Here is a 12,861-nt window from a genome sequence, read left to right on the forward strand (position 1 = left end):
AATACAGAAAAAGTTAAAAATAAGATTTTCCCCTCAGAAATGGCAAGGCTTTGTCTGGGCCATAAGGAAGAAGGCCCTTTGCTCCTCTAGGAATTATTTTTCACAAACACAGGCTTCTCTTGCAGGCACTTAGTGACCTCGTGTTCCCTTCCTGAGTGTCTGCATGTGGTGCTCTCTTCCTTCTTAGTGGTCTAGAGGCATTTTTGTATCCAGAAAGGTTCCTTTCCTGGACACATAGCTCTGTGCCCAGAGACATCTCCATAGGTGGGTAGGCAAGACTTGTCATCTTCTCCCCCAAATAGCTGTGGCTGCAGAGCCTGGGTCCGCCTTCTGCAGAGGGGTTAGAACTTGGATCTCTCTTGCTTTCCAGAGCAACACTGTAGCTACCATACCACAGGTCAGCTGTTATCCAGTCCTGTGTCTGGTGCTCCTTTTGCAGCTGGTGCCCTGGCATCCGTGAGAGAGTAGGCATGTGGATCAAGAGAAAGGGCACAAGCCAGAAGGTGTGTGGCTCAGTGAGGTGGCTACTTGCCTGGAAGGGAGTGGGCTTCTAGCCTTAGTCCTTGTCTCTAAACTTCTCCCCTGTATTGCCCACATCCATTTTTTCCCCAATATCTATGTTTGTGGCTCATCTTCTAAAGGAATACTGGAAAAGGCAGAAAATAATGGCTGAACTGTGGTATAGTGGCTAGACTGCTGTACTAAGAGGTGAGAGTGACCCTGGTTCACTCTTTGAGTGAGGGGTGCAAAAACTTAGCATCTTCAGCTTGCCAGGTGGGTGTCTTAGCATCTGAAGTATGGAGGCAGAAAATGGACAGGTGGATATATGCACAGCCCTTTTTCACTCCTGAAACAAAGTCTGGTAGTCATGGATTTTGGATGACTCCATTATCAGATACTCTGTCCACAAGGGTTGCGCACCTGGGCTACGACTGCTGCAGAACATGCTCAGTATGTGCATCTACGGAGTTATGCCGTTAGAGTTATTAGTTAAAAATTAAGTTAAAACTTAAATGACCCTGGACATGTAAGTGCTAAAAATTCCCTGTAAACTACCAAGAAATTGCCACTTAGATGACCGGGAAAAATAGGATGTCAACCTCAGCCTTCTTGTGGATTTGGGCGAGGGGATATTGTATTACCTGGTTGACAGAAAGATAGATCAACGATATATTATTGAGCCTATTGGCTCCTGTGTGCCCAGCAGGTTGGCTAAGAATCCCTTTCCTTTGCCGACAGATACTATTCTGCACTGAGCAGGAACAGGTTTCTGGACCTGGCTGAGAATGTCATGTGTTAAATTGCTATTTAACATCTAACTGCTAGATTGACCTGGATTTTTGAGGTTGTGGGATTTTTCTCTTCCTCTTAGCACTCCAGTGACCTGTAGGTTGAATTTTTTCCTACTTGGCTGGTGCCCAAACAGGGTAATTTTCTAACAGCGGGCCAGGTTCCCTGATAAACTGCATCAGAAAGTAGATTATGAAAATGCCTCTTTTGAATAGAGTAGGGGTGGGCTGGGAGTTGAGAATCTGAGGCAATATTCTTTGAGAGAGAATTTACATACTTCTTTGAGAGAGATCATTTACATTTTTCCCCTTTCCTAGCTTAAAAAACCAAGACAGTTTATCTGAAGTGAAAAGCTCAGTTCACTTGTGGGAAACCATGTGTTCATAAATATGATGAAGTTTTTTGTTTTAGAACTTTTGTTTTGCTGTCGTATTTCATTTTGTCTTCTAGGAAAAGTATAATGATAGCACTGAAACTTCTCTATATAGAAAGAAGCTTGATAATATAGTTCAGCATAATTTCTGATACAGACTTAAAACAGTAAATGATAATTTTAGTACAAGTACTGTTCAAGAAAAACTGAGTGAAACCCTTGCCTCATTTGCTTTTGACTTTGTAAGGCCAAGTTTTCACCTACTGGCTTTTTATGTTATGTGCCATTATTTTGATTCCTTAATTTTGCCAGTATTGACTGAGGTTGGGCAAGTTCAAACAGAACTTTTTGCTAGACAATGAAAAAAATCATAAAGCTACAGATTCTTGGTTAAAAGTAAGGTAAAGACAATATTCCTTTAATACCTCAAAAAGATGTTGTCAGGTTGTTTGGACTGATGCTGTGGCCCTAGCTTTTAAATGCAGGAATGAATTAATGCCCTTAATAAAACCAAAAAGAAAATAAAAATGAAAAATACCAAATTCAGTGTGATCAAGCTAACATATATTGTATAAAATTTTTCACAGTGTTCCTTAAAATAAGCTGTTGCATACATCAAATATTCATATTGTTTTTAATATTATTGTTTACAGACTGAAGAACTTACCGTTCACTTTTACTAAGCTTAAAGAACTTGCAGCTTTGTGGCTGTCTGACAACCAGGTAATATAACTTTTCATTTTTATCTCATCTTTAACAGCAAGGTATAGGATGTCTTATTAATGATCACAGATAAAATCTATATTTTAACAGGTTATTTCAGCTGTGCTTATGAAGTATTTAGACTCATTAGATTCAATGTACGCTTTGTTAGCCACTTTTACCAGAAAAACTCACCTTGGAAGGATGTGTTCCTTTTATCTGCTAAGTTTCAATGTCCTGAAAAAAACTGATAAATTAAAGCTAGCAGTATTCACAGGGCTCTCTCTGAAATAGCACATTTGTGGCCTATGGCAGGAAGCAGGGCCCAGGGATTTTATACTGGACACGGTCTCTGTCCTCTTCATGCCTTAATCTCTCTATGACACCACTCTTAGTGTTTTGTTCCCCATCCCCCTCAGTTCTCCATTTATCCCTTTTTTCCTTCCATGAAAAGGAAGGCTTTCTTTTAACTGTTATACATTTGATACTCTTTTGGTGTTTTGCTATCTTTATATCTTTTACTTGATCAAAAGTAACATTTAAATTCTTTGCTCATAGAAAATAATGGTAAATAAAGGTAGGTTCAAAATTGTCAACATTCTTAAGTCCCATAGTTAAGACTGATTTAGCTACTTGCTATTAGATTACTAAAGGTATTTAAACACACAACTCTTACTGAAATCAATGGGAACTAGGCAACAAATACCGTTTAAAATGTCCGGTAGTAACCCATGTCCTTTTGCCTTTCAACTTCTAAGTTCCGAAATCGGTTTAAAATTTTGATTTAAATTTTTCATATGTATCTTTTCTTTGTCTAAAAAAGTGTATGTGTGTGTGGATAGATTAGGAGGAGGGGAACAATATTAAGTGTTCATGACAAGTCTGCCTTTATTTTTCTTCAATAAAATATGTTCAAAATAGAATTAATAATATAATATAAATATTATGTTTGGTATTATCAGTTTGAAATAAATGAGCATAGCTTATTGCTCACATATTGAAATCAGTGCAATTATTTAAATATACTTAGCTGAGAATTGGTCCTTGAGAAAAATTCCTTTTTTTCCCCAAAATACTGTTTTTTGCTATAGTCAACCTGCATCTAACTTGCTTTATTCCAAGATCCTGCAAGAGCTTCAGCCCCTGGAAGATGCTACATTATGCACAATAAATTATAACATGTCACACACTCAATCAATTTATCATGCAATAAAAAATAGCACACCAGCTACAAAGATGGCTATTTAATGTAGAACAACTTTGTGGCTTTGCATTTAAATTTGAGTATGTGGCGTGGAGCTGTCTGATCCCCAGCTTTCCCCACCAACCTGTAGCATGAGAAAGGTGATGGACATGAGAGATAATTTATGTCATAATTCCATATGGAATTTATCAGTCACCTTGAAGTGCCAAATCTTGTAGTTTTGATGGTTAGTGACTGTGTTTCTAAACACTGAAGTCAGCGAGATTTTGCCCAGTGTTATCAGGCATCATTATGATGATACTGCCTGTGGTCTAGGGCTTTTAAATTTGCAGAATTAGTATTGAGAAATGTTACAGCTTAACTAGCTACTACCAAATCTATCCATGGGTACTGGCAGACAAATGAGTTGGCAGTTGCAGCCATTTTAACAGTTACTGTAGAAGGAAAATAAGTTAATTTTCACAAAACGTTTACCATAAGTTTGCAATTATTTTAATAATGAAATAAGTTTTCCCCCCCTAGAACTGTAAACTTACTGTAGATCTTGTTGCCTTTTGAATTCAAGTCTGATCACAGCAGTTGTGCATGAACCAAACTTCAGCATTTTATTGCAAATGAATAATTTTGTTATCAATGTGAAAAAGACACTGAGATTATGATCCTACAGTTGTCTCTTGGGAAGGATATCTATCTTTGTACAGATGTCCCCTGAATTTAGAGGGTTCAGTGCAGTATCAGGTACTTCTCTGAATGTCAGAGGCTGAGTGAATATCTTGTTGACTTATGATTAAATGAGTAATCAGTAAGACACTTACTGTAAGACCAAGGGTGTGCACAGATGAACAATTACATTGTTTTGAATGGGGTGAAAGAGGGGCACACAAAAGCATGAGATGTGCTGCTCATTAACTTGTATCAGCTGATTTAGCCGTTTCATCTGTCCACTTTTATCTTTCAGTAAATTAAGTTAATCTGGTGTAACTGTTTCATTTAGATGTAAACTGCCCTAATTTAACTTCCAATTACCTAGGGATACGAATGTACATACAAAACAACTATAGCAGATTCGGTGATAAATCAACACTAAAAATGCTAAAACTTCATTAATAAGCAAATGTATAGATTTCATGCAATGCAGTCATTCTTAACTGCCACTTTTACTTACGTAGCTAAGATAATGGTTTAGTCTTTTTAACAACTTATATACATATCTCTACAAAAATTCTGAGGAGATTTTGATGAAGTCAATTAAAAGCTTTTCTCTTTCTCTCATTTCTGTTTCTGCTTGTCAAAAACTGATCTCTATTGTATAGCCATAAAAATATAACTCCCAAACTAAAGGAAACATTAGAGTGAACTACTGAGTGGTTATTTAACAGCTCAGCTTGATGCAAACATATCGAACATTTATTTTCTCTTTAAGATGAGGGAGGAGGTTGTTCTCAATAACTTGGGTTTTCTACAAGAGACAATTTGAATGTTGTACTCATCTACAATGTTGGCTCCTACATGCTACAGTAAAACGTACTACTTTATCTGAATATTCACAAAGCCTGATGACAAATATTCCACTCACTTGTACCAATATTATTCTACTGTAACTGTACTGACCACAGTAAAGTTACTACTCATGTACTCCAGGCAAATCAGCTTAAAATCAAGTGCTAGACACTTACCCTGTGCTTTTTCCTAGCCTTCCCAGCTTCTTATTTTACTTAATCACTGTCATTTTTCTGACTCTAGTACTTGCACTGGAAAAATTTCTACATGTATGATTTTATATATGTATAATTAAGAATGAGAAACCCAAGGGGAAAATTCCAAATTAAAATAATGCATTTTTCAATTTCCAGGGGCAGAAACTAGTCATTAGACTAGAGGAACTAATTACATTTTATATTTTCTGTTTTATCAGATCATAAAAAACATTTTTGTTGAATACAGATTACTGAAATTCTGATGAACATTTTCATTTGTCCTTTATTTATAGTCTAAGGCCCTTATCCCTTTACAAACCGAGGCTCATCCAGAAACAAAGCAAAGAGTACTGACTAACTATATGTTTCCCCAGCAACCCCGTGGTGATGAAGGTAAAAACAAAAAACAAAACTCAGCAGTTTCTTCTACAAAGGCCGCAGCATGTATTATTATGATTATTTATATCACAGAAGTGGGGAGGTGTGGAATAAAGATATTCAAGCATGATTTGGTGGGTGGGACTATAACAAACAGTGCATGTAAAGCAGCCTATTCTGGAGTAAGATTTGTCCTCTTTTTTTGAAGTCAGAAGAAGGAGCCAAATTTTGTTATTTGACACAGGATTAACCCCACTGAATTCATTTAATTGATGAATGATGTAACAGAATATAAAATACAGTCTGACACTTATACTGTGGGTGGGAGGAGAGCTGCTTTTCTTTCATAGCTCTGGTGGCAACAGCTGTTTAAGGGTAGATACTGTTAGTTAGACCAAATATGTAAGTGTGATCTTCCACTATGCTTAAGTCCCTGAAAAACCATTAAAACATCTATTTTCATAATGGTTTTTCATATTCATCTCAAGACTAAGGTATAAAAAGTGGCAAAGAGAAGGAAGGCTCACCAGCCTTTTGAGTCAATGGATTTTCAGGGACTCGAGCAGGATGGACTGGAATCACACTTACCTAACAAGAAAGGATCTGACCCTTAATGTCTACCACTCTCCCATCCTCCTCCTTCTCACCTAAAGCACTGTCTTAATCTTCTAATTACACAGTCCCATAACCTTAATAGGAGTTCTCTAATACTATAGTTGACAGTATTTAGTTCAAATGCAACTAGTCTGCAGCAGTTTTCAATTTATTTCTTTAAGGTTATTTGCAAATTAAGACAAACTTGTGTCACTTTTCCATCTCTTTATACAATTATAAGAAAAAAGTTCACTGTAACCTTTTTGACAGGCATGCCACAAGTTAACCTTCCCCATTTACCAGGTGTCGCTGTTGTTCACCCTGCCCTCCCCGGAGTCCCTGGTAGTTTGTGCCCTGAGGTACCAGAATGGAGGCGGGGGGCTTTGGCCCTGGCCACACGGAGCAGAGCAGGGACAGAACACTTCTGCAAGAAGAGGTGTTGCTGCCAAGAGCCGGGTCAACCACTCCCTAGCCTCAGAGCTATCACAGTTTTATATGGACAGTGAAAATCCAGAGCTCTGAATGCAGCAGCTGCAGAGCCCCAGGGAAGGTTTAACCTGGCTCTTGGCTGTAATATCTGTCTCTACCTCTTCCAGCAGCATCCTGCCCCAGCGCTGCTTCACAGAGCGCTCTGCTGCCTGCCTCTCTGCCACCTCCCTATACGGAGTGCTTGGGGCTCATATGCCCCACACAGCAGCTGCCTATGTCTCTTGTAGCTTGTGTGTGATAGGTTGGCCATGTCTGTAGTAGTGCAAGGTTTAAGGCTCAACACAACGTATTTTATTTTTTAGTTTAAAATAAATGTCATGTGTTTTGATTGGTGCATTGATTGTATATTCTCTTACTCGCCATTTTTTTTATATTACTTTGGAACGTAACTATAGATTTCCAGTCGGACAGTGATAGTTTTAACCCTACTTTGTGGGAGGAGCAACGGCAGCAGCGTATGACTGTAGCCTTTGAATTTGAAGAAAAAAAGGAAGAGGAAGACAATGCAGGGAAAGTTAAGGTAACTATGGGTTTTCTTGCTTTTGTTTTAACTTGTTCTGCCATTGTTGCATGTATGTTGTGGGTAAAATCAAATAGATATAGGCCATGATAGAACTTGATTTTTTGTTTTAAGCTATATAAAGTATTTGAGAACAAATACAATAATTAATGAAAAAATAAACAGACTATTCTCCCATCAGTATGCTCTGACATTTTTAGATGAGGTTTTTGTTACCTGGATATCAAAACTTGAATGTCTTCAGGATACTCTGAGGCTGATAGACTTAGCTGTTTGGATACAAAGTGGGCACATCTACACAAGAAGTGAAATGCTCAGTGACTAATTCTACTGCCCATTAGTGCATCACAGTAAAACTTGTGCTAGTGAGCTAATGCGCAGTAGAATTAGTCTACTGCACATTAATGTCACTAAAAATGTGTACCCTGGTGCTACTGCGTAGTAGTGTGGGTTATTGCGCGTTGAGTTAGTACCTGTTATTTCAGGTACTAGGCTTCATGCGCCGTAACTATGGCGCATTAATGCATGTGTAGATGTGCCCAATGTCATACAAATGTAAATCCCATTTATGAATGTGTGGAAACTGAGAATTGCATGGTATAGCTGTACAAACTTTGGCTGGCTGCCATAGCCCAGCTACATCATCACATGCCCTTCTTGTAACAGTTCTAGTAAAAAGAAAAAAAAAATGTTAGAAAGATGCAAGTTGTTAGCCAACTCTAGATGATCTTTTTACAACAGACTGACTTCACAGATTCATGCACAATGAAAGAAATAGGCTTTGCAATAGATATTTTTATTTTGTGCTAATTAAAAGCGATTCAGTTACCTTCCCTTAGTTGAAAAAAGGCTTTGCCTTATATCTGGGACAAGGGCAGGTTGCCTGAAGCATAAAGGTAAATAGTCAGAAGTAACCCATGGCCCAAGATTGTAGGGCAAGAGACGTGGGGGAATCACAGTCCAAAAGGCAGGAACCAGAATCAGAAACCAGGAGTCAAGAGCCAAGTTCAAGAAATATCTCTGAGAAGGGGTTCCAGCATAGAAGGAACCAGTCAGAAAAGGGAAGCCAGAGGTTGATGTTGGTGAAACAGTAGTCAGGAGATAATTGTTCAGAAGTGAGGAAGCAAGCAGATCAGAAAGTAGAGTGGTAACCAAAAAAATTGACCGACTCGGTGGGTCAGTTTTTATAGGCAAAGTCCACAAGAGGTTATAAAGTGGCTTCATTGTTCTGCTGGAAGAAACTGTTCAAGGAACTGTGGTGGCAATGCTTGGAAATCTGGGTATGCATGTTCTGCTTCTCTGTTTGTCTGGAAATGATCTGCAGAAGCAAGGACAGACTCTATGCCAAAGCCTTACAGAGCTCATGCTAAAAAATAGGAGCTAAACTGAAGGCATAGGTCCAAGAGAACACAAGCAGGAAAACTGAATCAGAAAATGTATTCCGTGAACAAGTGGATACTTCCATGAGCTATTGGGAAGAATGGGATGGGAAGTGAGATAATGTTGTTGTCTGCTTCTCAAGATAACTGTATAGTTACTAGAGCTACAATGTACTAGAGCTAGAGATACTGTATAGCTACCACAGGAGAGCTACAATGAAATCAATGGACATGGTTGACCACTGACATGAGAGTAACAGCTGAGACTTGGAAAAGAAGAATGTCATGGCAATCTCAGTACCTCAGGTCTAGGAGCCACTGAGGGACAAAGAGGCAACTCAGAAGAAAAGGAGCCTATTACAGTGTTGGTAGTTAGGACTAAGTGAGACAGGAAATTGCCTGAGTTGTCGGGTGAATGAGTCATTGGAGAGAACAGTCACTGGAGAGAACAGTCTGGATAGCATGAATAGTCCCTTCTGTACAGTGCCTGAACTTCCGCATTTTCAGTGGTGTTGGGACATCATCCAGTCCTTATATTCTCCATGGGCATAAGATTTGCTGCTTCCAGAATAATAGCAGGGAATTATCATAGATCAACTACTTTGCAACTGTAAATTTTTAAAAATTATTGAAAGCAACCCACATTGCAAAATGGCAACTATAAGATAAGCTCCTATGGTAATGGTATCAACATATCTTGTTAAAGTGTAAAAGAACACACACACACACTTTTATTTACAGATACTAAATGGACTTCTCACTGGGGCTTCCATTTCCTTTTAACTTTTTAATTGCAAGTACCCAACCATTTGGTTATGATCAGAATAAATGCACTCTTTTCTACTGATGATTTTGTTAAACAGAAAACAAACTGACTTTTAAAAAAAAATCATGGCCTCATAGTAAATAATTACATTAAAATCTTAAATCAAATCAATCAGTTCTCTGGTTAATTTACATCAGCCTAAAATCCAGTGACTAGTGGATTAAAGTGTCAGATGTATCCATTTGTATGTTATGCATTCACTAAATAACCTGCACCTCTGACTTATAGTAACATTTAGAAATGAGTTCAAACAGAATGCCATTTCTATTAATATACAAGAGTGTTTCGGAAACTAATGGCAAAATCACTGCTCATGTTTTATCTCTGCAACAAAATGGGAAACTACACAACAGTGGGAAACACTGATGGTGGCATTATTGAACCCACCCATTGTTTGCAACCTCGTAGAGAATTGATGTGGCTCAGTTATCATTGCACACACAATGGTTTTATTTTGAAATTGCCATTAGCTTCTAAAACACCCTCATATTTTTAGGTATCCTACATTGGAAAGTGCTATATTTTTCTGGTTATTTCATTTTTATGTTACAGTGTATTAAAAACCACACACACATCTATTTCAATGCAGCTTGATTATATATTTCAATAACAATATTTCACTTGAATAAATGCTCGTTGTAAAATGTAGTACTAGACAGGGTAATAGCTGGTTTATACATTGGTTCAAATCCTGCCATCTATTGTGCAGAGAGGAGCAAATGTTCAAGTACTGTCCATGTGTATTCAGCATGCATGTTCAAGGAACTAACCCCAAGGTTGCTTGCTTTTTTTATTTATCTTGGGGTAGTTGTCCCCACATGAACATCTGCTTGTGTCTGTGCAGTTTGAGAGATGATCCTATCAGAAGAGAGCTGCTGGATACAGATGTGGGAAACAGACCCTATTCAGTTCAGATTTGGATTCGGCCTGAATTGGGGACAGTGATTCGATTCATTGATTCGGCTCACTGTCCCCGATTCAATTTGGCCGAATCTAAATCTGAAGATTCGATGCGGATTTGAGGAATCAGTGATTTGGACATAGACACAGCTTTAAATGTTTTTTCTACATACCTTGAGGTACCAGGTGCACCTCATGAATTCGGAGGGGGCACAGTGGGGAGAGGTCTCCTGCATGCTTAGTGGCATACTCGGAAGTGGACTGGAAGTACTTCTGGTCCACTTCTGGGTCCACTGGGGAGTGCACGGGGGGCGGGCCTCCACAGCCCCCTGGCTTGGTAATCAGCCATGGAGGAACCCTGAGTGCACCCCAGACCCAGGAGGCACCAGTCTCCGGAAGTGGACAGGAAGTGCTTCTGGTCCATTTCCGGGTCTGCTGCTGAGCATACTGGGGACCCCCTCCACGCTTCTGTGGGATGCTCAATCTGACCCAACATTGCAGTATTTGTGAACGGCCTGTTACCTAGAGGTATGTAGAAAAAACATTTAAATCTGTGTTTATGTCTGAATCGCTGAATCTTTCCGAATATCTCCAAATTGATTCAGAGGGTTCTGATTTGATTCAGAGAAATTAAAGAGTCCTCTGATTTGATTTGATTCAGATTTGGAGATTTGGCCACCAAATCGGGCCGAATCTCCACTGAATTGAATCAGGGACCAAAGTTCCACATAGCCCTAGTGCTGGAATCAGAAACATGGGATACTTGCTTCCTAATCTCATATATTTTCTACTGGAAAATATCAGAGTTCATTTTCCATTTGTACTTATCTTTATCTTAGGCTTATTAGATGGGGTTGAAGTTTAGCAGGTATGAATGGCATCATGACCTCTGAACCAGTATAGTTATTAATGGTTTGGGAGAAAAAGTACAGAAGTAAGAAGAGTACAGAATGCTTTTTATACCATGTAAGTTACCCAAGTTCCACTGGACTGGTACAGACCATCTTCACAAATGTTTGGCTCACTGCATCTGAATGTCCACATCACCCGTGCTTTCCCTACGTGTATTAAACCCTGTTCCAGTGAGACTAAGCCAGTCATTCTGAGTTATAAGAGTTTTTGACTTCTTGTCCGGATAGTTGATATAAATGATTCTGTTTTAGCATGAGTCCACTCTATGCTTGACTAAATTTAAACACTTTCCTATTCCCTTATGGAATTAGCAGTTGGTCATAACTTATCCTTTTTCAAAAATAAATCTGTTTTCATATTATGACTTTGTCAGTCCCTCTCTAACTAGTGATAGTTAATGAATCTGTATAGATGGAACAGAAAGAATGATGAAATGAAACTCAGTATCATGACCAACTTTACCACCATTTTTGAGTTGGTTTAAATTTCTCTGTTCATACTTGACATCATTTGACAAAACATCAACCACCACAGACAAACACACTTGGTGGCCTGCTACTCTACATATTATACTAACCAATTACCCCTCAGGAATGACGCAGCGGGGTGGGGATGAGGGAGGTGGGTGGAGATACAGCACCACCACCCACCACCCCGTGCTGCTGTCCCAGCCCATCCCCGCCATTGCCTGTCATGACTGATGGGGTGGGGGGTGGGCAGCACCACTACCCAGCACCCCCCCTCCCATCTGGTCCTGTGTGCTAGAGTGAGGGGGCAAAGCCAGTGTTACACCACCAGCACTCCATGCTGCTGGGGCTCTGTTGTATGCAATGGTGAGGCTAGATTCACCTCTGGCCCTATGCACCCTTCCCCACCCCCTGCATCTGGCCATTTGTGCCAGAGCAGGGGGGCAAGGCCAGCAGCCACCCACTTGCTCTGGCCACTCAGTGCTCACCTTCATGGGGGGACAGGGGGGATGGAGCATGGCACCCAGCCCTATTTCCCCTCACTCTCCCCTCCCCCTGCCCCATTGGGTCTGGGCCCATTCCCCTCCTCTGTCCACCCCTGCCTCCAAAGTGCAGGGCTGGGGTGGGGGTTGAGGCCAGCACCGCTGCCCTTGCCCTGCCACTCCAGCCCTGCTAGGGGACAGCGGGTATAGTGCCTCCATGACAGTGTGGACTGGAGGGACTGGAGCAGGCGGGGTGAGGTCAATGGGGAGCAGGGCCAGGGTGGGGGTGCAAGGTCAGCAGCTCTGACCTCACCCCTCTGCTCTGTCCCCACTGTCATGGCAGCATGCTGCCACCTGTCTGGAACATTCTTGGAGCACTCAACCAATCAGAGTGTGAATAAAGAGTTACAGACAAACAGAGTAAGGCTTTTATAACATTAGAATGTTTTTATAGTATATATAAGGCTACCAGAAGTCCAAGAGCTACAGGAAGAATAGAGCGAGTATTTACAGATAGCAATCCTATTTGTGTTTCCTTATAGGGAACATTACTTTTATTTCTTATCCTAATGTTGGCTGTAGCCCACCAGTTGCCCCATAAATATTCCATCTCTACCTGTTCATTATAAAAGACGTATGTGGAGAATT

The 12,861-nt window shown here is 40.0% G+C and overlaps 1 protein-coding gene across 1 annotated transcript in view; it reads left to right on the forward strand.

Moving 5' to 3' along the window:
* LRRC7 (leucine rich repeat containing 7) overlaps nucleotides 1-12,861 on the forward strand; it is a 231,908-nt gene that overhangs the window by 150,074 nt on the left and 68,973 nt on the right. Inside the window, exons 12-14 of the mRNA XM_090049025.1 lie at nucleotides 2,317-2,386; nucleotides 5,560-5,659; nucleotides 7,123-7,247. Of these exons, the coding sequence (XP_089905151.1) occupies nucleotides 2,317-2,386; nucleotides 5,560-5,659; nucleotides 7,123-7,247 (295 nt within the window). The remainder of the gene's footprint in view (nucleotides 1-2,316; nucleotides 2,387-5,559; nucleotides 5,660-7,122; nucleotides 7,248-12,861) is intronic.

The sequence above is a fragment of the Crocodylus siamensis genome, chromosome 5 (assembly GCF_052110815.1).
Source record: "Crocodylus siamensis isolate JL-2025a chromosome 5, ASM5211081v1, whole genome shotgun sequence".
NCBI lineage: Eukaryota > Metazoa > Chordata > Crocodylia > Crocodylidae > Crocodylus > Crocodylus siamensis.